General features: G+C 37.7%; 1 protein-coding gene across 1 annotated transcript; it reads right to left on the bottom strand.

Annotated features, from left to right (window-relative positions):
* Positions 1-13: 13 nt before the first annotated feature.
* On the bottom strand, positions 14-3,373 carry LOC125256420. Its single transcript, XM_048172404.1, has 11 exons — positions 3,159-3,373; positions 2,848-2,977; positions 2,664-2,726; positions 2,529-2,582; positions 2,032-2,415; positions 1,793-1,894; positions 1,478-1,710; positions 1,188-1,360; positions 1,002-1,095; positions 365-712; positions 14-238 (listed from the first exon to the last, which is right to left on the bottom strand). The coding sequence occupies exons 1-11, from the start codon at positions 3,306-3,308 to the stop codon at positions 14-16; spliced, it is 1,956 nt and encodes a 651-aa protein (XP_048028361.1). The 5' UTR covers positions 3,309-3,373.
* Positions 3,374-26,018: the final 22,645 nt, after the last annotated feature.

The raw sequence follows: 26,018 nt of genomic DNA, 5'->3' as shown, positions 1-26,018 counted from the left end.
CCTCTAGGGATGATCAAGTGTCAGGTAAAAGTTTAATACTAATGCCATTTAAAAATGAATGGATTTTTTGAGTCCCATTAGGTAACTTTGCATTGAATATGTTTGTAGTTATGCACTTACCTCCTTTGGTCATGTATTTACTGCATATAGCAGTTCTCGACAAGAAGCTGTTTACTTGTTCCACCTCTTCACCCAAGGTGGTGCCTGCTCCTTCTTGGTTTCGGCCACCCCACTTAATCTTGTGCACGGAGATCAAATATTTAACAAATAAAACAACCACATCTTTTAGAATACACACACAAATTCACAATTACTGATCATAAATACACAAGTCACAAATTTCATGTTCTGGAAAACTGTTTACCTCACATTTCCAAGAGTGGGCCTTTGCATGCATCACTGACAGGAATGGCTTCATGTGCAGGAGAGGAGAAAGCTCTGGACAATCATTAACAACTCTCTGCAGGTATGGCCAGTACTTGCATATTACGTCAGTGCACATGAACTGAACATTCCTTGGCGTCAGCTCCTTTTGGAGAAACAACGGATATGCAAATATTTCCCCCCTCATCATGTTCAGACTTCTCAGCAGCACACCATGCCGACAGACAGCCACCTCCATCCCCTCCTCATCCAGCTTGTTGATTTTCTTTGGGATGGACTCCCGTGCTGCAGTCCACTGACTCGATCCACAGACACCTTTTCCAGCGGACTATCAAGAGGAGAAAGAAATGTGATGATCCAACAACACTGTATTAAATTATGTTTGTGGATAAATGTCTAAGGAAATAAGTGGGGTGAAAAAACGCCAACAGACAAACATTTCAAATGACCACATGTTGAATTTTTGCTTTACTGCAAGCCATGTGAGATAGAAATATATGACAATTCAATGCATTGGTCTTAATTTTGCTATTGTGTTTACATGAATATGTGCATTGCTATTTTTTGTTCAGGAAATACAATTTTTGAAAGCACTATGACAAAACAATACAACCTACGTGCTTTGTCTTCTTATTAATGTAGTCCACGAACTTGGAAACATCTTCATCCTCACAGACAAAGACACCCTTGAACAGACCATGATCTTCAGCCCTTGAATATAATTACATAATTACTTAATGAAAAGCTAATTGGCATTAAATATTATTTTAATGCTTTTCACAGTGTTATAGAATTTCTGCTACCCTCTTTTGAAGCGATACAATTTCCTGTTACCATCGACTGACACAGCAAGCATAAATGGAGAACAGGCTGGACACTCAAACACTTTCAGTCCACAGAGCTGATCAATTTGGAACTGGCAGTATCTCCATTCGAAAAAACTTCTTTGAAAAGCATCTGTGCAGATCTTTCCATCCTGTGAAATAACACACAAAAAAAACATAAACCTTGTAAGAATGTAAGAGTAATCGCTCACTCCTAAACATGAAAAGATGAAAAAAGGAAATGATTCAGTAGTTCATTTAATTAATACTCGGCCAAAGAACTCCGTCCGCTGTTCCAATAAACTGACGAAGGACTGTCTAGAAAGTCCAGGAGCAGTCAATTTCATGTGGTCGTATGACACAAACACATCAATTTTATAAAGTGTTTCACAGCTTGCTGTGGCAGGCCAGTAACCAGACTTGATCAGGTGTGGGATGCTGGTCGTTCTGCTCATATGGCATGTTGAGCATGTGAAGGTTGGCAAGCTGACGTTGTAGCGACCTATTGAAATAATGTATAGTATAAAAACAAAGTAATCAAAAATTTTTTTATTTATTTATTTTTTTAAATACACTGGACTCACCATCAATTCCAATGAGAATAGCCTTTTTACCTCCTGACACCACAATGGTATCAGTGGCGCAGCTGCAAATTTGATCAGGTGTCTCTAGAGGCAAAAGACAATCTGGGAAAAAAAGTAAGGCTAGAAAATTCAACCTTTACCAAAAAACTATAGCTGCGTTATTATTATGATTACATGGAAATTCACATGATAGATTAACATGAAGGTATTATAAATTCTAAAACAACTGAATTACATGCCTTTTTCCTCAAAATGGAATTGGTCGTCAATATCCACCTTCACCAAAGTAGACGGGGATATGGCCCGAAAGAATCCCTCTACATCTGTCTCTCGGTTGTGCAGTTTCCTTTCATGGGCCAATATATCGCAGTCTGCACAGTACAGCTGTTTAGGAACACAGTCTTTACAGCGGATAACAGATCGCTTCAGTTGGCAGTGCTGGCACGGTCTGATCTCTGTGTACTCAGCTGTTAATAAAGATTCCACCATCTCGGGCCTCAAAGCTGCCCACTTCTTTTTAGCCTGGGCCATGCGAACTGACCATGTGTTTGAGGAGGTCGGATTTGAGCACTGAATGTCTCCAGTATCAGCCAACAGATCCTCTACCTCTTGATGAAGAGTTTCTGGATTAGAAAAAAAACTAAAGTAATTATAGTGTTCATGGCAGTTGGTTAGACGGATCATTACAAAGCAGTGATTATACTGAGAACTCTTTAAACAATACAAACATACACACCTATATCTTCAACTGCTGGCCAAACAGTGTGAGAAGGCTGTGATGGAACTTCACCTAAGAACAATGAAACAACAAAAAGTCACTAATAACTCTGCATGACTAGTTATTTTGAAAAGTGTTGATGTCATTACTCACCATGATCAATGTCTACTTGCCCAGACTCCAAAGATGACATAGCTGGACTGTTAATCGTTGTAGCTAAAAACAAATTAAGAGTAATTGAAGCATACAGAACAGCCAGATTATGATGCTACTCATTATGAGAGGAGAAACATGTATAAGCTGCAAGAATACATTGTGTAAAATATAACAAACATACATTTGGAAATGTTTGCCTTGGTGAGTTTTGGCCTTCTCCGTTTTGGCACAAGATGCCCAAACTCATCCCTCTCTACAAAAGAGACTGGTCTGACACGAGTGCTACAGGCTTGTTTGGTCTTCTTTTTCAGCTAGAAAAAAAAGGACATATTTTTTCTTTTGTAAATTCATGTTGAAACAAAATGCAAAGATGACCGTAAGCTAGGTCTTTTAAATATATTAACAGATAAAAATACAGCAAATTAATTCGAATTAAAAAGTAGTTAAATGAAAACAAAACAAAAAATTGAAATGAAATGTATTCATCATTACTGGTGGAGGGTTGAAGGTTTGTAGAATTTCTTCAGCCTCCTTGGTAGCTGCTTCAAGTGCAGCACTGGCAGCTTTGAGTTCAAGTTCCCTTGTAATAATTGCAGCTTCCTGACATAATTGGTCAAAACCTGAGTTTTGACAAGATGCCATATTGAAGATGAGAAAGAGAAATAATCAAAGAAAAGTCAAAAGACAGAGAGACAAAGGAAGAGAAGAGGGATGGATGGAGGGAGGGAGGAAGAGAAGAAGGATGGAGGGAGGAAGAGAAGAAGGATGGAGGGAGGAAGAGAAGAAGGATGGAGGGAGGAAGAGAAGAGGGATGGAGGGGGAAAGAGTTGCTGTGTATGTATGTATGTGTGAGTGAGTGAGTCAGAGAGAGAGAGAGAGAGAGAGAGCTTTTGAAAGAGATGGCTCTTAAAAGAGCCGTTGGGTTGATATGTCGAAGGAAGTCTATATGAAGGAGTAGTGTAGGATCTGAAGTAACTGCAAGGTAGAAAAAGAAATGCTGAATTACAATTTTGTGCATAGTAAATAAAAGGAATTAACAGCATAAATAACAAGGACTATATATAAATAAATGCTTGTGCTTTAGCTACAGATTAACACAGTAGAATAACAGTAACTATAGTAAAAGCATAGTAATCATTGCCGTATTGAGCTATAATTCCACCAATATGAACATAATAAACTGATCGAAGCTAGCTAACGCTAACGAGTTTAATCACCCTAGCTAGCGATATATGTTCAACTTTTTGGAACAAAACATGGTAAGAGATGGCAGATTAAATCCAGCGAGCATTATGGAGCCGATTTGATTCATAAATAACATATAATGGACTTATATAGAACATTATAAAAGGACATTAGGACAGCATATGACAGACTACTTACCGAGATGTGGCACGTGTAACTGCTGTTTAATATCGCGATGCTTTCCAATCGAGAGTTATTCAACGCGAACAAGAAATCGTACTATACAGTACGATTTAACCACGTAATTAAATCGTGCGAATTAGTACGAATTCGCCTTGCCGAGGTTGTTTTAAATGCAAGGAACAAATCGTACGAATTCGTACGACCCAGCTCGTACGAATTCGTACGATTTAGCCACTTGGTTAATTCGTACGAATTAGTACGAATTCGCCGTGAGATAGGGTTGTGGATTTTATATTTTCTGCAGGTAGATTTGAAACATGAAAAGTAATGCAGTTTTCATAATACCATCAACTGTTAGTATTTCGACAGTCATTGCGCTTTGATTGACTATATGTTCAAGTTGGATAGAAAACTGCTAGTTTTTTGACAGAACAACTTGATTTTGAATCAGGTTTGCTGTGTTTTGATAGTGTTAGTAAATGTTGAAAAACGTTTTTAGCATTTTGAAATGTAGAGTTTGTGTTTATTTAACAAAATATGGTTTTGGGCAGAAAATTAACTATTTGGCTGATTGTGTGATGTAGTGTTGCTGTGTTAAGAGTTTAGAAAAAGTATTTTAAGTTTTGGTAAATGATGTTAGCAATTGTTAAAAAAAAAACTAATAATACACACAACACAGGGAATTCAGTTTTCCTATCTGTTTACACATTTATCACAGTTGCATAACAGGAAAAGTATGAAAGGGAAAGTATACATAGCAAGAAAAGAATAAGAATATGCAAAATTAGGGAAAATAAAGAGGTGTAAGTGTAAAGGTGGTGGTGTGGGTAGAGGAAGGGGTGTAATGAGAAGCAAAGGAAGAGTGGAACAAATGAGGAGAGAGGAGGATTTAAAAAAAAGGAGGAGAGGAGAAGAGATGGATGGAGGGCATTGGTGTAGTGGTGTTTTATTTATAAGAACTTCAAAATAAAATACATTGGCAATATAAATCTAAACAATTTTTTATAGTTTTAAAGCAGTTGAGATAATTGAAAACTTTTGCACAGCAATTTGTATATTCTCAAATGTCGGGGTGGCTCAACTGCAAATATGGCTGTTTTATATGAATTGACAAGGTAATAACATTAAGCCTGATAATGCAACATCCAGAGCAAATCAATAGATCATTGTGGCAGAGTGAAAAAGTTTGTAGATCTCTCTCAAATACTGATAAAAACTACTCATTTCAAAAGGTTTCAGGCAGAAAATTAACTATTTGGCTAATTGTGTGATGTAGGTGTGTTGCTGTGTTAAGAGTTTAGAAAAAGTAGTTTAAGTGTTGGTAAACGCTTGTTAGCACACAGCAAAATCTCCAGAGTTAAATCAACTCTGCTCAGAGTACATATGGTCCCTCTCTAAATAGTGTTAAAATAACACTGAAGCAGAGTTAAAGTTAATGAGATAATTAAACAATTAATTAAGTTCGCAGACGTCCACACTCCCCGTCCGTGTGCAGCCCAATTTTTGTGATGGCACGGACATTTTTTGTACTGTACAACAGCCCATGCGAAAGTAAATTGAGTGCATGAAAACATAGGCGTAATTTGCGGGTGGGACGGGTGGGACATGTCCCCACCACTTTTTGAAAGGGTCGATATTGTCCCCACCACTTTTTGAAATATCTCACGGCACAGATATCTACAAAAGAAACACCTCTAGTTGATTATCAATTTGTGTTAATAATAGGCGATCTGGCGCTAGGATGTGTTGTTTTTGAAATCATGTTCAGTGCTCATTGTTGCTGTTATCAGAGGCGCAACAGTGTTCTCTTTGCGCTCGTGCACACTGCGGATTCACACGGACGAGCGCTTCAGTCTATCGCTTAACTGCTGCAGAGACTCTCTATTCATTACGTTGAAATCACAAAACAAAATACATATAAATGCGTCCCTGTTCTTGATATACAATCACTGATGAACATCTTTGGTTTTAATGAGAAAAAAAATTAAACATGGATGGATTAGAACCCTGAACCTCTTGCACGCTAAACAAAAGTGCTACCATTAGTCCATCAGGACAACACATTATTAAATGCGGATCCACATATATATTAACTAATGTACATACTCTCGAGATTAATGACATATTGTATTATAGCAGATGTAAGGAAAAATAATACAATTACAATCCCCCCCCCCCCCCCCCCCCACACACACACACACACACACACATTTCTGTCCCACCCACATTTTAAAACAAAGTTATGCCACTGCTTGAAAACAAAAGTCCACTATAGTGAGCAATCCACACGCCGAACGCATCTTTCCGCAGCCAAATACTTTTAAAGGCTCACACGCGCGTCCGTGTGCATGTTCAAAAAAATGAAGTATAATAGAAATAATGTTGTCAATAACTTGCTAAAGCCTATCTATGTTAAATGTTACTACTAAAATCATTAAGAAGCTGAATAAATGGACAAAGAAAGGGTCCATTACCATGTCTTAACGATGATCTATTGCATTTGACCGTCATTTTTAAAGTGGGTTTCTGAAACTTGTGCATGCAGTAATGTAAGTAGTACAGAATTTTAAATGAGTCATATTGGTTTTCTGAAAAAAACGTCTGCACATTTTAAGATACTGCAAAAAATGTGAATAAATGTAACTCACTCGTTGGGTTGGATAGTTTTTATTCAAAAATAAAATGCACATAATATGTGATGGAAACATATTTAGAGAAGAAACTAATAGTACATTTATTAGGAATAAAACGTGCATTAAAAAAGTCTGAGACAGAATAATTAATCAACTAGAATAATCTTCGTACTTATTGCATCTGAAATGATGATATGATCATTCTGAAATTCCAATCGGTCGAATTTAAACTTGGACTTGTTAAAAAGCCACTAAACTAAACTTAACTATTGTTTATTTTTATTGTAATGTCCTGTTGTCGACTGGGTGGATGCATGTATTCTTTTTTGTTGCCACTGTCTGCAAAACAATAGATTACAAATAAAAAGATTACAAATTTGAAAGTGAGAGGAGCTAATATCTGGAGTTAACAAGTAAATTGGAAATGCACGGTCATAAATTTAAATTATGTAGTGTAGTCACATTATTCATCTATAAACATTTCTTCTTCTTTCAATTCTATCCTAATGGACAAGAACAAACACAAAAGACTGAGTCTCTCTGTATCGCTCGGGCTGCACTGCAGTGTCTATTCACAGGCGCGATCCCACTACTGATCGGTACGGGGGTTTTGACCTGCTCCGTCTCCGACCTGGGCCGGTTCACCCCTCCTTAGACGACCTGGTGGTCCCGAGCTCCCCCAGGAGCACCATATCGATGCCGAATTTAGAGCGGACACCCGATCGACATAGTCCACTGCAGCCCAGAACCCCTGAGCTCAAGCGATCCTCCAGCCTCAGCCTCCCAGTAGCTTGGATTACAGGCGCGCGCCACTGCACCCGGCGAGAGCTGCGAGAATCAGCGCTGCTACTGAATCTAGTGCGCTCACAGCGACCTCTAGTGTGTGAAAACAGTTTAGGTTACAATTACAGTTTTGTTTCGATTGTGACTACAGAATTGACAAAGGTATGTTAGCATTTTCAAAACTCTAAACACATTTAGCAGAACATCCGTCTGTTGATGGATTTCATATTTTCTGCAGGTAGATCTGAAACATGAAAAGTAATGCAGTTTTCATAATACCATCAACTGTTAGTATTTCGACAGTCATTGCGCTTTGATTGACTATATGTTCAAGTTGGATAGAAAACTGCTAGTTTTTTGACAGAACAACTCGATTTTGAATCAGGTTTGCTGTGTTTTGATAGAGTTAGTATATGTTGAAAAATGTTTTTAGCATTTTGAAATGTAGAGTTTGTATTTATTTAACAAAATAGGGGTTTGGGGCAGAAAATTAACTATTTGGCTGATTGTGTGCTGTAGTGTTGCTATGTTAAGAGTTTAGAAAAAGTATTTTAAGTTTTGGTAAATGATGTTAGCAATTGTTAAAAAAAAAACTAATAATACACACAACACAGGGAATTCAGTTTTCCTATCTGTTTACACATTTATCACAGTTGCATAACAGGAAAAGTATGTAACAGGAAAAGTATGAAAGGGAAAGTATACATAAGAGCAAGAAAAGAATAAGAATATGCAAAATTAGGGAAAATAAAGAGGTGTAAGTGTAAAGGTGGTGGTGTGGGTAGAGGAAGGGGTGTAATGAGAAGCAAAGGAAGAGTGGAACAAATGAGGAGAGAGGAGGATTTAAAAAAGGAGGAGAGGAGAAGAGATGGATGGAGGGCATTGGTGTAGTGGTGTTTTATTTATAAGAACTTCAAAATAAAATACATTGGCAATATAAATCTAAACAATTTTTTTATAGTTTTAAAGCAGTTGAGATAATTGAAAACTTTTGCACAGCAATTTGTATATTCTCAAATGTCGGGGTGGCTCAACTGCAAATATGGCAAATATTTTATATGAATTGACAAGGTAATAACATTAAGCCTGATAATGCAACATCCAGAGCAAATCAATAGATCATTGTGGCAGAGTGAAAAAGTTTGTAGATCTCTCTCAAATACTGATAAAAACTACTCATTTCAAAAGGTTTCAGGCAGAAAATTAACTATTTGGCTAATTGTGTGATATAAGTGTGTTGCTGTGTTAAGAGTTTAGAAAAAGTATTTTAAGTATTGGTAAACGCTTGTTAGCAGTTAAAAAAACACTAACAACAGGGAGCATTACATAAATGATGAACTTTGATCTTTGAGGTTTGAATGATTTTTCACATAAATCAGTATTTCATGGAATAAGAATAAAATCTTTCCATGGTACTGACTGCATAAATAATGAATGAGAAATCCAGCAATTCATTTTTTCTATATCTTGGCTATATAGCCTAATTTAGCTAGGCTACTTGTGAAAAATATAAAGTTGAAACAAAATCCTGAAGTAATAATTACAAAACAACAACAACAACAACAACAAACAAACTGAACAAACAAGCAAAGAAAATAAAAAAAGAATCAAAAGCTAGTATAATCACATATGTGCAGCATTGGAGTTCCAGCTGTGCCAGGAGTCTTTCTGTGTGGAGTTTGTATGTGTCTCCGTGTTGACGATGGTTTCCTCTGCAGAGGGTTCATCCACAATCCAAACACATACTGGACAGGTGATTTGGAGACTGTAAGTTCGCCCGTAGGTGTTTGTGTGAATATGAATGCTGGGAGAGGCTCCTGCCTCCCCACGACCCTACATAGGACTCTGACACTCTTCTTTCCCCACCTAGGGCCGCGTTATCCTAATGGGCAACATGGGCTGCAGCCCAGGGCCCCGAACACTGGGGGGCCCCCGAGACAATCCTCTTTTGCATTTTAAAATGCATCGTCGTCACACACCCGAATCAAGAGTCACAGGTGCAGCGGACACGCACGCAGGAATACAACCAGGACAGTGGCGTAGCGTCTGGGTATGCAGGGTATGCACGTGCATATGGGCCTGGGTGGATTGGTGGCCTGCTATTACGGGCTTAACACCAAGCATCGCGTAATTTTCGTCATCAGGAGGGTTCGCGGACGTCCGCACGCCCCGTCCGTGTGCAGCCCAATTTTTGTGATGGCACGGACATTGTTTGTACTGTACAACAGCCCATGCGAAAGTAAATTGAGTACTTGAAAACATAGGCGTAATTTGCGGGTGGGACGGGTGGGACATGTCCCCACCACTTTTTGAAAGGGTCGATATTGTCCCCACCACTTTTTGAAATATCTCACGGCACAGATATCTACAAAAGAAACACCTCTAGTTGATTATCAATTTGTGTTAATAATAGGCGATCTGGCGCTAGGATGTGTTGTTTTTGAAATCATGTTGAGTGCTCATTGTCGCTGTTATCAGAGCGCAACAGTGTTCTCTTGGCGCTCGTGCACACTGCGGATTCACACGGATGAACGCTTCAGTCTATCGCTTAACTGTTGCAGAGACTCTCTATTCGTTACGTTGAAATCACAAAACAAAATACATATAAACGCGTCCCTGTTCTTGATATACAATCACTGATGAACATCTTTGGTTTAATGAGAAAAAAAAATTAAACATGGATGGATTAGAACCCTGAACCTCTTGCACGCTAAACAAAAGTGCTACCATTAGTCCATCAGGACAACACATTATTAAATGCGGATCCACATATATAATTATAATACTAATAAAACTAATATATAATACAATAATAATAATACTATATAATAATAATAATATAATAATAATAATAATAATAATAATACTATAAATAATACTAATGTACATACTCTCAAGACTAATGACATATTGTATTATAGCAGATGTAAGGAAAAAACTATCATATTAATTTTAATATCATATTATTATTATTGTAATAATACAATTACAATTCACCCCCCCCCCCACACACACACACACATTTATGCCACTGCTTGAAAACAAAAGTCCACTAGTTAGTGTGCAGTGCACACGTCTAACGCATCTTTCCGCAGCCAAATACTTTTAAAGGCTCGTACGCGTGTCTGCGCGAGACAGAAGCCATGTGCATGTTCAAAAAAATGAAGTATAATAGAAATAATGTTGTCAATAACTTGCTAAAGCCTATCTATGTTAAATGTTACTACTAAAATCATTAAGAAGCTGAATAAATGGACAAAGAAAGGGTCCATTACCATGTCTTAACGATGATCTATTGCAGTGGTTCCCAAACTGGGGTACGTGAGGTGACAAAAGGGGGTAGGCTACGCGAACAAAATGCTGGGTAGTTCATTTAATTCTACCTTAAAATAATATTAAAATCGAGCATGTATTTCTAACTGCCAAAATGTCGTAAATCCAGCACATTTAATCAAATTACCTCATCATTTGCAGTCAAAAATGACTCTATCCACACAAGCAGCATGATTATGATTTAAAATTTGCATTTGACCGTCATTTTTAAAGTGGGTTTCTGAAACTTGTGCATGCAGTAATGTAAGTAGTACAGAATTTTAAATGAGTCATATTGGTTTTCTGAAAAAAAAAAAAAAAAAAAAAAAAACGGCTACGTCTGCACAAAGATACTGCAAAAGATGTGAATAAATGTAACTCACTCGTTGGGTTGGATAGTTTTTATTCAACGAAATAAAATGCACATAATACGTGATGGAAACATATTTAGAGAAGAAACTAATAGTAAATTTATTAGGAATAAAACTGCATTAAAAAAGTCAGTGACAGAATAATTAATCAACTACAATAATCTTCGCACTTATTGCATCTGAAATGATGATATGATCATTATGAAATTCCAAAGCCAGAATCGAATCGGTCGAATTTAAACTTGGACTTGTTAAAAAGCCACTAAACTAAACTTAACTTAACTATTGTTTATTTTTATTCCTATGTTTTATTGTAATGTCCTGTTGTCGACTGGGTGGATGCATGTATTCTTTGTTGCCATTGTCTGAAGCCAATCCCCCCATTTACCAAAAGATGACAAAAAATAAATAAATAAAAATAAATAGGCTACCAATAATTTGATACAGTACAGCACATCAGTGCAAATCAGCAATTGTCATTACGGAAAAGATTTAACACTTCAGATTTTAAAAAGATTACAAATTTGAAAGTGAGAGGAGCTAATATCTGGATTTAACAAGTAAAATGGAAATGCACGGTCATAAATTTAAATTATGTAGTCTAAGTCACATTATTCATCTTTCACTTCTATCCTAATGGACAAGAACAAACACAAAAGACTGAGTCTCTCTGTATTGCTCAGGCTGCACTGCAGTGTCTATTCACAGGCGCGATCCCACTACTGATCGGCACGGGGGCTTTGACCTGCTCCGTCTCCGACCTGGGCCGGTTCACCCCTCCTTAGACGACCTGGCGGTCCCGAGCTCCCCCAGGAACACCATATCGATACCGAACTTAGTGCGGACACCCGATCGACATAGTCCACTGCAGCCCAGAACCCCTGAGCTCAAGCGATCCTCCAGCCTCAGCCTCCCAGTAGCTTGGATTACAGGCGCGCGCCACTGCACCCGGCGAGAACTGCGAGAATCAGCGCTGCTACTGAATCTAGTGCGCTCACAGCGACCTCTAGTGTGTGAAAACAGACTGTTTTCTGTTTTCATAAACTAAAGACAATAAACAGCGTGCACTGGGAAATGGGATGGGATTGTCAAATGATGACACATCCCTGTAATGCTCTAATGCAGTAAAACATTTTGGCACCATAAAATAATCTCCCGAACTGCTGTCAAAATCAAACAATAATAATATATTTAATTTCAAGTGTTTTCAATCATCAGAGATGAAAAAGTCGAAAGTAGTTTGTCACAATTGCCTTCTGAACTTTGTTATTGTGGGTCACAATGAGGGGCTACGGAAACTCTAAATGGACATGGTGATGGGAGAAAAAAATATGAGATTGGAGGAAAAATGAATTTTAATGCTTTTGTGTTTTCTCACAAATGTTTCCTGTTCCCCCAAGAAACTTTGCATTCACTCTCAAAATTTGAGTTCTTTGCAAATTAAAGTAAAGTTTCTTTGGGGGAATGTAAAACTTTTGCGAGAGAGAACACAAAAGAATTAAAATAGCTACAATTGTTCTCCCCTTTCATTTTTTCCATCACCATAGCCATTTAATGCCTCCGTATAGGGGTCTGATTGTTGAAAGGAAACTGAAAATGGAAGGGGATGGCTCGGTTGTTTATGTTCTTTTCACTCTTCATATAAAACACTTAAAGTGACCCCACATTACCTCTTCTACCTGTCTTTGCATAGCCTAGCTAACAGTCTACATTGTGGAATGTGATCCAACCCTATTTTGCTTTGAAAAAACAGCACAAAAGTATTATGGATTAACAGAAACATGGTATTTCTAAAGATAATTCTAATCCTGATTAATATTTTTGAACAAATGGTTCAAGAAACTGAGTTTAGCACCCTCTGCTAAACGCAAAAGTCTGAGTCTCTCTGTATCGCTCAGGCTGCACTGCAGTGTCTATTCACAGGTGCGATCCCACTACTGAACAGCACAGGGGTTTTGACCTGCTCCGTCTCCGACCTGGGCTGGTTCACCCCTCCTTAGACGACCTGGTGGTCCTGGGCTCCCCCAGGAGCACCATATCAATACCAAACTTAGTGCGGACACCCGATCGACATAGTCCACTGCAGCCCAGAACCCCTGAGCTCAAGCGATCCTCCAGCCTCAGCCTCCCAGTAGCTTGGATTACAGGCGCGCGCCACTGCACCCGGCGAGAGCTGCGAGAATCAGCGCTGCTACTGAATCTAGTGCGCTCACAGCGACCTCTAGTGTGTGAAAACAGATGTTTAGGTTACAATTAGGCAGGGTGAATTGTGATTCACACAATTCACCTCTGCCTAAAGCAAATACTGGAGGCAAATATTTTCACAAGCTGTTCATTTTCATCACTGTTAGTACTAATCTCCAAACAGGCTAATCAAAAAATCAGTTTTTCAACAAGCACAATTTCAACAAGCACACTTTTTCACCACACCTAAAAGTTTCATTTAGACACCTTTCATTTAAAGTATATAAAAAAGTGATATATAGCACTTAAAGTGGTTCTTGGCTCATAATCATAGAGGAATCACTTTTGGTGCTATCTTTAAAGGTGCTCTTCAGCACCTTTGTCAAATGGTGTTATGTAGAACCCATTAGAGGTGCCATATCACATTTTATTTCTTCAACAAAAATGGTGCTAAACAGCACCAACAGTGGTTCTTTGGCTCATAAAGAACCTTTAAAGGGCTTAACAGGTTCTTTTTATGGCAGTGGTGCTATATAGCACCTTAACCACCCCAAAGAACCACTGAAGAACCATTCAGGGGCTTACAGTTTTTCTCAATCGATTTGACAAATTTCTCCAAATGAATGTAGCTGTTCTCAAAACAATTAACACAGCAAACTAAACACACTCTTATGTTAGCAAAACAGTTCAGTATTCACTGCATAATGAAACACTTTTTTCTATTACAGTTTTTTTTCAGTTGCTAACAAGCATTGTTCAATACCGAAACCACATTTTCAAAACTCTTCACACAGTCAGCGAAACAGAAGTCAATGCAGACCAAACTGTGAACCATTTTTCATTGCTTTCAGACAAAATGCATTCAGTGACCACACTTTTCAAAATTCAGGAACTCTTTTCCCATTCGTACTCCACAACATGCAAAATACTATGTATTTTCAGCACATTTTTCTAATGCTAACACACTGCATTCAAAATGATTCAAAATAGAATGATGGCAAATTCCAAGCATTTATGCAGTAATTATTTTAAAATATTCTCAATTTTATAGCCAAAAATTTTAAAAAATAATCATTACAAGCTAGTTGCAATTTTAGCTGAAATTCCACCCACTCCAAAGCAAGAGAGAGAGCAGACTAGAACCATCACTGTAATTCACTATAATGAACAACTACACATGTTGTTACAGTAATGTGTAGAATGTATTTTATTTATTCTTTTTTTATTATCATTGCAGCCCTGGAGTTTTTTTCCCTCTTTTTTCACCTTTTGGTTATAATTTTCAAGTACTATATTCATATAAAAAAATGAAATTTTGATTTCAGTATTTCACAATTGCTAAAACACTTTCTTGAAACCATCACTCATTTTCTCAAAACATTAAACACAAATCCAATCTTCAAACTAATTTCACAAAACCTCTGACTCTTATGGCAAAATCAAACAAAGCTTTCAGATCATACACACATTAAACAATATATAAACACTACAGATCATTCATTAGACACTACGTTACAGTTTTTTTCAATTGCTAACAAGCGTTTAACAATACTTAAAGTACTTTTTCTAAACTCTTAACACAGCAACACACAAACATCACACAGTTAGCCAAATAGTTAATTTTCTGCCCAAAACCATATTTTGTTATATAAACACAAACTCCACATTTCAAAACGCTAAAAACCTTTTTCAACATATACTAACTCTATCAAAACACAGCAAACCTGATTCAAAATCGAGTCGTTCTGTCAAAACATAGCACTAGTTTTCTATTCAACATGAACATATAGTCAATCAAAGTGCAATGACTGTCAAAATACTAACAGTTGATGGCATTATGAAAAATGCATTACTTGTCATGTTTCGGTTCTAACTGGAGAAAATATGAAATCCATTGTTTTTATAATTCAGTTTCCTTTTACTACAGTGATAGTATAATGCATGCAAGCCATTCTACATTTTTGGTTGAGTGTTGAATGTGCATTCTTGGCAACAGAAGTGAATCATTATTTTATAGAATGTGCAGTAGAAAAAGAGAAGAAGAAAGTAACAGAATTGCTCAGGGCATGTGTACCCTATGCAGAACTTCAGTTGGCCCCTTGGTCGAAATTTCTTTCTGGGGTTGGGTGTGTGGTGTTGATGTTGCCCTCATAGAGGTTGGGATGGTGTCCCCTTGGTAGTTAGTGCCGCAGACCACATATTCTGCATATATGGAACAATGGTAGTGGAATCGTTGTAGTAAAAGATTTACAAGCTTTTACTGAAATGAAAACATGAAATTGATGCCATTGATCAACAACAAATCCAACATACATGGCCTTTGGTTACTGTTGAAGTTTTTTTTCACCACAGAATAAAGAAAAAGTATAAAAGGTAATTGTGACTTTTTATCCCACAATTCTTTTTTTCTTTTTTTTTTTTTGCAATTGTGAATATACATCTCACAATTCTGACTTTTCCCCCTCAGAATTGTGATATATAAACTATAGGAATTGAGTTTAAAAAGTCAGAATTGTGAGATAAAAAGACATAATTACCTTTTTTATTTTCTATTCATGGCAGAAATAAGCATAGGTTCCACGTGTAAGTGAAAAAACAGAGATGCACAGTCCAGCATTCTTCCTCCTCTCCCATACCTCTTCTTCTCCCTTGTCCTGATCCAACTTCTCCTTTCCTCCTTCATCTATTCTTCTCCCTTACCCAGATATTATTTTCTCTCTGCTCCTCTGTGTTGTTCTTCATCCACACTGAACAAATCCGATTCAAAGAGTCCTATTTTACTGTGTGTGTCCATGTAATGGAAAGAAGTTCAACCCCTGACTATACTTCCAACTGAGACTGGAATCTGCTATATTTCAGTGATCTGCTAATTAAAAATGCTTATCAGTTGTTTCAGTATTTGTTTTATATATGTTTTTTCAATACTTTTGAGCTGCTGTTGTTGCAGAAGTAGAGGTTTTATACTATATTTAAAGATTGGAACACTGGGTCTTCATTTCTGACTTGCTGTGTTTAAGCATTTGTAAATAAGATGAGAAAGATCCATGATTGTGGTATGAGGTAAGCATATATGAAAAGAAAATTTAAGCATTTACAGTGTTTTTCGATTGCTAAACGACAGTGAACACAACTGGAGCTACATGTGCAAAACTCTAACTACAGTCTGCACTACCAACAGTCACCTGAGCTAAACAGTTCACATCACCTGCAAAACTCATTCCAAGCAACACAACTCTTAACACATGGCTCAAAACAGGCTCAGTGCAGCCAAACACTATGCACAACCCTCACTGAGATAACACACACTGTCACTCAGAACACACTGAGAGTAAAAACACTAGCATCAAACTCCAACACAGAAAATACAAACTTTTCATCTTTACATTTTGAACAATTTCAGTGACTTCATACAAAGTAATATTTTCTTCAAAGAAAAGAGTGACATTCTTTCACATGATTTATTTACAGTTTTTTCGATTGCTAAACGACAGTGGGCACAACTGGAGTCACATGTGCAAAACTCTAAGTACAGTCTGCACAGCAGCAGTTCATGTGGACCAAACTCTAGTTTGTTTTTCATTGCTTGAACACAGTTTTCAAAACTCTACACACTTATCCCATGACTTTAACCACAACCTGCACAACACTGTGGATTTACAGCACTTTGTTCAAATGCTAACACACTGCTGTCAAAACTGTGAACCACACATTCAAAACAGAATAGATTTCAGCCTTGTGCCTTTCAAACACTGCTGATTGCAATTTCAGCTGAAAGCCTAAGCAGGTGTCTTTTTTTTTTTTTTAGACTTGTTAGTGAACACACACATACATATAGGCTATATATAGTTTCTACCTTTTTTTTTTTTTTTTCCTCATTACTGTAATTCCGTAAATTACTACAGACTATTGAAGCAATTTTCATTTACCTTAAAGAATTGTTGAATCGTGAAAGAATGTCACTCTTTTCGTTGAAGAAAATATTACTTTGTATGAAGTCACTGAAATTGTTCAAACTGTAAAGATGAAAAGTTTGTATTTTCTGTGTTGGAGTTTGATGCTAGTGTTTTTACTCTCAGTGTGTTCTGAGTGACAGTGTGTGTTATCTCAGTGAGGGTTGTGCATAGTGTTTGGCTGCACTGAGCCTGTTTTGAGCCATGTGTTAAGAGTTGTGTTGCTTGGAATGAGTTTTGCAGGTGATGTGAACTGTTTAGCTCAGGTGACTGTTGGTAGTGCAGACTGTAGTTAGAGTTTTGCACATGTAGCTCCAGTTGTGCTCACTGTCGTTTAGCAATCGAAAAAAACTGTAAATTTTTAGAACATAACAATTCTTTAAGGTAAATGAAAATTAGCAGTTTGCTTCAATAGTCTGTAGTAATTTACGGAATTACAGTAATGAGAAAAAAAGGTAGAAACTAAAAGTACATACTGTAATTCAAACAAATAATTGAGGGGCTAATCCTGCAAAATTGCAATCAGCAGTGTTTGAAAGGCACAAGGCTGAAATCTATTGTGTTTTGAATGTGTGGTTCACAGTTTTGACAGCAGAGTGTTAGCATTTGAACAAAGTGCTGTAAATCCACAGTGTTGTGCAGGTTGTGGTTAAAGTCATGGGATAAGTGTGTAGAGTTTTGAAAACTGTGTTCAAGCAATGAAAAACGAACTAGAGTTTGGTCCACATGAACTGCTGTTGTGCAGACTGTACTTAGAGTTTTGCACATGTGACTCCAGTTGTGCCCACTGTCGTTTAGCAATCGAAAAAAACTGTAAGAAATGTGTTAATTGATTGCATTTTGTGTGAAAACGACATGAATTGTGTTAATGGTATGGTCACAACAGACGGATGCTGTGCTAAATGTGTTCAGAGTTTTGAAAATGTGACTAAAGAATGGACAAATGTATGTTAGCAATTGAAAAAAACTGTAACTGTCTGAACACCTGACGGCTGTGTTTGATCAATTGGTTTATAGGGGTGGTATTTTGGAAAGCAGTGTCTTGAAATGGCAAAGAAGTGACATTATGTTAGTTTTCTGTGTCTAATGTAGAGAAGTGTGTTTAGCGTTGTGCAAAACAATGTGTGTAGTGGTTTGCAAAAAGTGTGAGGCTGAGAATGTGCTTAAAGTTGTGCAGATCTGAGCTGAGGTTTTGCTCCTTGAGTGTAGAGTTTCAGTAACTGTGTGCTATTTTAAGCAATCGTAAAAAACTGTAATGAGAATAGATGAAGATAAAATCTCTTATGGTAATTGCATTATGAAAGACAATAACTTTATGAGGAAAACCTAGGCTACATGTGATGAGTTATTACTTGAAGCATGAATTTGTAAAAATGCATTTTTGAAGAAAATGTAGCTACTTTAGGCTACATTACCTTCTTTGACACTATAGCTAGCCTACCAAAGAGTATGTAAAACTCTCAACTCTCTAGTGCACCCTACCTAGGGTGGTCGAAAGGTCTGTTTTCACACACTAGAGGTCGCTGTGAGCGCACTAGATTCAGTAGCAGCGCTGATTCTCGCAGCTCTCGCCGGGTGCAGTGGCGCGCGCCTGTAATCCAAGCTACTGGGAGGCTGAGGCTGGAGGATCGCTTGAGCTCAGGGGTTCTGGGCTGCAGTGGACTATGGCGATCGGGTGTCCGCACTAAGTTCGGTATCGATATGGTGCTCCTGGGGGAGCCCGGGACTACCAGGTCGTCTAAGGAGGGGTGAACCGGCCCAGGTCGGAGACGGAGCAGGTCAAAGCCCCCGTGCCGATCAGTAGTGGGATCGCGCCTGTGAATAGACACTGCAGTGCAGCCTGAGCGATACAGAGAGACTCAGTCTTTTGTGTGCTGTTCTGTGAACTTTATAAGCTGAACATAAAACGAAGCATTGTTGGTATTAAATTAAGTAGTCATATATTTACTGGTATAGGCTAAACCATGTCAGTTGCATTCCTAATTCCTAATAATAATAATTCGAATTATGTTTTGTTATCCTGTTTCACTCATTCATACGGAGCCCCTAAAGGGACATGGTGGTAGAAAAAAAAATGGGATGGGAGGATTTTTTTTTTTTTTTTTTTTCAAATCTTTTGCTTTCCCTCGCAAAGATGTTTTGCGTTCCCTCGCAAAGATTGCATTCCCTCGCAAAGATGTTTTGCGTTCCCTCGCAAAGTTATAATCGTTCCCTTGCTGTGAGCTCGGACGAACACTTCCTCTTTAATGTCCCGCTGGCTGGCAGTGGAGTTTTTCAGTTAGTAACATACGTTAATAATGCACACAAATAATGCGCGGCTCATAGAGTTTGAACTTGTTGGACTCAAAAATGAAGAAATGCAGTCAGTGCTGTCAAGCAGCTCAGTTGGCAATATATTCACAGATTCGAGCTTCCCGGATTAATAACTCGTGAGCTAAACGTTGTTAAAACACAAATGCAGCTACTTCCAATCATAGTAACCTAGACAACAAGCTACAACAACCCAATTTTCCTCAAATGTGTTTTATAATAAATTGGTCTCTATGAGCAGGCGGCGGAGATACACGCCTGAAGGGACCGTCTGAAAAGTGCAAAAAAATCTTTTTAGATTTTAGAGCTGTACAGCCAAAATGAACCCTCTTTGCATTACTGATCATCATGTACCTGTTATCACTGTAAAGCTGCTTTGACTATACTATACTATACTAAAAGTATACTAGACTAGACTAGTATCTGTGTAGTATAAACTGCAATTGAAATAAAGGTGACTTGATTTGATTTAGGCCGGACCCAACATGAAGACGTGATGCTGAAGCAGAATGAATCTCTCACTGACTCTGAACTTTGTTTTTGTGTGTGTATGTGTGTGTGTGTGTGTGTGTATTGTATCATGCTTTTCATTTAGAGTTTTCTTTGACCTTTTAGTCATTTGCATTTAGACTGCTGTATGTTTGCAGTATGTAAGTACTGTATATACAGACATTCAATACTATATAATATTGAATATAATACTGTACTTGCAGTACATACAGTAAATTCACATTACTTGTGATTTCTATACATTTTATGTAATGGCAAAATGTGTTTACTGTGTATACTTTTTTTCTGTAACTTCATGTTCTGGATGTTATGTTTTCCATTTTTTACAGTTTTTTACAATCGCTATGACAGTTTTTTCAATACATTTAACAAGTTTCCTAAACTCTTAACACGGTTAGCACAACATCCATCTTTGTAGGCTATACAATTAACACATTTCTTGTTGCTTTGATACAAAATGCATACAGTTAACACCAATTTAAAATGCTTGAACTTCTTTTACACACAAGCTCAACCAAGACCAAAACAATGTAATTTTACAGTCAAATTTACAAATGCTTTCACACTGTGTGTCAGAACAGATAACATCATGTTCTAAACATAACTTATATAGGCTAAAGTCAAAGTGAACAGCTGTTCATATTGTGAATTGAAACACAAATATATTCCCTGTATTTTATTCCATTGCTAATGAGAAACAGCTTATTGCAATTATGCAAATATATAAATCCAACATCACCATGTGCTCCGCAATCTCCAACAATGGTGCACTCCTGCATAAATGTGAGATTGGCCCCTACAACACCAACCGCCTTCTCCTGTTTTTAGAAGACCTGCACGAAAGACTGGTGCCAGAGGTAGAAAGGGGATGGGAGACCACTTGCCAATATATGTTATCACATGGGACAATGTGGCATTCCGCCATTCCCGTGCAGTCACAGCCTGGTTTGACGCCCATCCAAGGATGATGTCCATTTCCTTGCCCCTTACTCCCCTTTCCTCAACCCCATTGAGGAGTTTTTCTCAGCCTGGAGATGGAAGGTTTTTGACCATCGTCCACATGACCAAATGTCCCTCCTGGATGCAATGGATGCTGCATGCCAAGACATCACAGCTGAACACTGCCAGGGGTGGATAAGGCATGCCAAAAGATTCTTCCCACGGTGCCTTGCCAGAGAAGATATCAGGTGTGATGTGGATGAGAACATGTGGCCAAATGCAGAAGACCGGGCACATTAGAAGATTACTTTGGTTTTTTTTATTATAATTCCGGTTCTTTTTCTGTTTGTATATCTTGCAGTAATGTCCTTTTGCAAATAAAGTCTTCACTGCAGCAATTCTGTGTCTGTATTTTTTTTTTTTTTACATAAACTGTACATTTTATAAAGCTGCTCTGAGATGGTCATTCATTTTTTGTATTGAATTTCTGCAGCAAAAGAAACAAAATGCATGCATTTACTAAACCTCAACAAAACAAAAATACAGAGAGGCTTCAAAAGAAACTACAATGCAAAACACAATCTATGATCAATACAATATACTGTCTATTGTATAAGGGCAGACCTGACACCATAAAATAATGCAGTTTCTGTAATTTTAGCTGATGATAGTGTTTTTTTTGTCATTGTGTTATGATTGACTAAATGTGGAAGAGAACATGTGTTAGTGTTTTGAATAATTATTTGATTTTAAAACATGTTTGCAGTGTTTTGTTAGACATAGTGTATTGTGTTAGTTTATTATTGTATGTTGAAAGTTTTGGGGTTTAGTTTACAATGTGTGATTTTGAGCATGAAATTAACCGTTTTGCCATTTGTGTGTTTTAGGTGTGTTGGTGCGTTAAGAGTTTAGGAAAATTGTTAAATGTATCGAAAAAACTGTCATAGCGATTGTAAAAAACTGTAAAATTGTGCTAAAGCAATCGTAAAAAAACTATAATTGTACATCAAATTATTTTTTAAATCCAACTGAACTCAGTTCAATCAATTTGTCATTTGCTATCTGAATTTTCAGCTGGTTTGATAATTAAATGTGTGCATTATATTTGTAAAATACTCAAATCTAAATTACATTTGTGATACAGCGTAATAAAAAATGTATTGTTTTATTTCATCTAACAGGGTAGCCAGCAGGGGCGATTCTAGGGTCAGAGCTTTAGGGGTGCTGAGCACCCAATGAGCCCACTGCCACCACCCACCCTCTTTTCACACAAAAACAAAAAATATGTCTATTGAAAAATAACTTTATCATTTTAACATTGATTCAACTAACTCCAAAATCCAGATTTTTTTCTTTTTTTTTAGCCTAGTTATTAATTGAATAACGAGACACAAATTCAATTGTGTTTGGTCCCATTTATTTTTGATCACAGTGCATACACACAAACTTTTAGTCCAAAAGTGTGCACACTTGGAGAAATGCACGTTTACCTCAGATTTCATTAGATAGAATAAGCCGGGCCGCACGCCGGGTTTTAATTACCGAGGTCAGAAAATGTAGTTTCCTAGGGGGGTTCGGGGGCATGCTCCCCCGAGAAAATTTAGATTTCCCTGGTGTACATATGTGCATTTTAAGACGTTTTAAGGCCAACAAATTGGATAACAATAGCTTTAAAACCATGTCAACGAATACATGCCTGCACAGTTTTGAGGCAGCTTTAATCGCATGTTTGGCAATTTCATGACTTCACTTACAACAGAACAACGACCATCATTGCTCGCAGTTTCTTTTGCGCTTTATTTAAGCTATAATAAAGTAATTATGCAGCACGCGCCGGCGCATTTGCGCATGCAATTCTTGAGAGCGCGCCGCGAGCACAGTAGCTATAACGGCTGATTGGACAGTCGTGTTCATTTTTCTGAGTTTTACCGACATAGCCTGACAACATCTCAACCGCAGTTCACTGTTGTTCAACTGAAGCTCCCTCGTTTAACTTGCGACTGGCGCTGAGGCGAGGTCGGAACGCGCGTCTGAAAAGTGTCCCGTTTGTTGTGGTCGTAAAGAGAGCGTTTTACTTGGCGATGTTTTAAAAAAAGATTTATATTTTTGGTATTTTATATGCTCTGTTGGTGGTTTGAGGAGTAGCATCACCCAGGGGGAATATTTCCAGTACTCACCTATATGGTTTCGGAATCGGAACAACTCTAGGTAAAAGGAAAGAAGTGTGAGACACAGCTTTGGAGCAACTTAGTTGATTCACAACACTAGCCTACATATCGGGTTCTCACTCTGCGTGTGTTTCGCGCTGGATGACGGTCGTGCTGAGCGGTGCAGGTACAGAGGAGAAGTAGAAGAAGAGAAGAGGATGACATCATTTGCTAAGGGGGATGTTTTCATTTTCATCCTTAACACATTAGGCTACATTTTAAAACCACAAACTACGGAGTATGATTTGGACATTATTTAACCTTGTAAAAGACGAACAAAAATTTTAGAATAACATTTCTTACTCCAAGTTTTAGGGGTGCTGAGCTCCTTTTTAGGGGTGCTGAAGCACCCCTAAAAAGGGCTAGCCTCGCCCATGGTAGCCAGTAATCTATAAGCTACCATATTTATAATCAAAGACTGGATAACTTAATTTGGCCAGTTAGGGCTTTATTTAGTGTTAAGTTGTTGTTGCTGCGGTTTTTACCACATAATAAATGTGCACTCACAAAAGTCTGAGTCTCTCTGTATCGCTCAGGCTGCACTGCAGTGTCTATTCACAGGCGCGATCCCACTACTGATCGGCACGGGGGTTTTGACCTGCTCCGTCTCCGACCTGGGCCGGTTCACCCCTCCTTAGACGACCTGGTAGTCCCGGGCTCCCCCAGGAACACCATATCGATACCGAACTTAGTGCGGACACCCGATCGACGTAGTCCACTGCAGCCCAGAACCCCTGAGCTCAAGCGATCCTCCAGCCTCAGCCTCCCAGTAGCTTGGATTACAGGCGCGCGCCACTGCACCCGGCGAGAGCTGCGAGAATCAGCGCTGCTACTGAATCTAGTGCGCTCACAGCGACCTGTAGTGTGTGAAAATGGAATATTAAGAAATGATTAGGCTACGTGTAGCAGGGCGAACATTCAATTGGCCTGTCCAAATGGCCATAGCCCACACTAGCGGTCTTTGCACTTGACCACTTGTCTACTTTCATGACGTATTTCCTGTATTTGGCCCAAGTGTTTTAAGTAGACGTGAAGACTGTGTGTGTAGAACGTTTGATAACACCATGAGACTAGGTTGCAAAAAAAGCAAGTTTACAGAGCTTTTTTCATTTTTATTTTCAATACTTTTCATTTTAAAATAAACTTATAAATGTCTTTTCAGTAGTCCCTATAGCAAAAGACACAATTTAAAATTGTGGTGCTCTAATTAAGTCATTAAAAGCATGTTTTACTACCAAATTATATGCAATATCTAGGCCTAATTAATTGAACTTACATTGGAATGTTTTCCTCAACATCTCGCACTTTCAGGCCATGTGATTTCCGATCCTAATGCATGACGTTATACCTCGAATACTGCTTCAGAGTGGTGGATTTATTGTGTGTTCAGGGCACTGCGCTTTGGCATTTTTAAGACATGGGACAGGACAAGTATTAATTCATTCCTCATTTACGGGTCACACTCATACTCCTTCTGGTGAAAAGTGGCTGAACACCTCAAATTTAACTTTTTTTTTCCTCAGTAAAATCAGATATATGTTCAATAATATTTTTTATTTAGCCTAATATTTTGAATTTTTATATATATATATATATATTCTTCCAAATGAGACAGTGACTGACTCAACAGAAATTGTATTTGCCCTTGTCTTATTTATTTTTATGGTATGTGATTGCAAGAGACATGCATCACCAACAGGTGAGTCAAACTCCTAATTGCATCTTACTCTCATTTAATTAATTCTTTTAATTAATTATTGCACATAAAATTACACATGATTCTATTGAGTCAAGATTCCATTGCTTTGCGAGTCCTTTTCTAAAACTGAGTGAATAAGTTCATGAAGACGTGATGCTGAAGCAGAATGAATCTCTCACTGACTCTGAACTTTGTTTTTGTGTGTGTGTGTGTGTGTGTGTGTGTGTGTTTACTGTATCATGCTTTTCGTTTAGAGTTTTCTTTGACCTTTTAGTCATTTGCATTTAGACTGCTGTATGTTTGCAGTATGTAAGTGTATATACAGACATTCAATACTATATAATATTGAATATAATACTGTACTTGGAGTACATACAGTATACTTTAAATTCACATTACTTGTGATTTCTATACATTTTATGTAATGGCAAAATGTGTTTACTGTGTATACTTTTTTTTCTTAACTTCATGTTCTGGATGTTGTGTTTTCCATTTTTTTACAGTTTTTTACAATCGCTATGACAGTTTTTTCATTTAACAAGTTTCCTAAACTCTTAACACGGTTAGCACAACATCCGTCTTTGTAGGCTATACAATTAACACATTTCTTGTTGCTTTGATACAAAATGCATAGTTAACACCAATTTAAAATGCTTGAACTTCTTTTACACACAAGCTCAACCAAGATCAAAACAATGTAATTTTACAGTCAAATTTACAAATGCTTTCACACTGTATGTCAGAACAGATAACATCATGTTCTAAACATAACTTATATAGGCTAAAGTCAAAGTGAACAGCTGTTCAAATTGTGAATTGAAACACAAATATATTCCCTGTATTTTATTCCATTGCTAATGAGAAACAGCTTATTGCAATTATGCAAATATATAAATCCAACATCACCATGTGCGCCGCAATCTCCAACGACGGTGCACTCCTGCATAAATGTGAGATTGGCCCCTACAACACCGACCGCCTTCTCCTGTTTTTAGAAGACCTGCACGAAAGACTGGTGCCAGAGGTAGAAAGGGGACAGGTGGGAGACCACTTGCCAATATATGTCATCACATGGGACAATGTGGC

The sequence above is a fragment of the Megalobrama amblycephala genome, linkage group LG21 (genome assembly GCF_018812025.1).
Source record: "Megalobrama amblycephala isolate DHTTF-2021 linkage group LG21, ASM1881202v1, whole genome shotgun sequence".
Lineage (NCBI taxonomy): Eukaryota > Metazoa > Chordata > Actinopteri > Cypriniformes > Xenocyprididae > Megalobrama > Megalobrama amblycephala.
The sequence above is the reverse complement of the archived record's forward strand: the minus strand, read 5'-3'. Positions and strand labels throughout refer to the sequence as shown.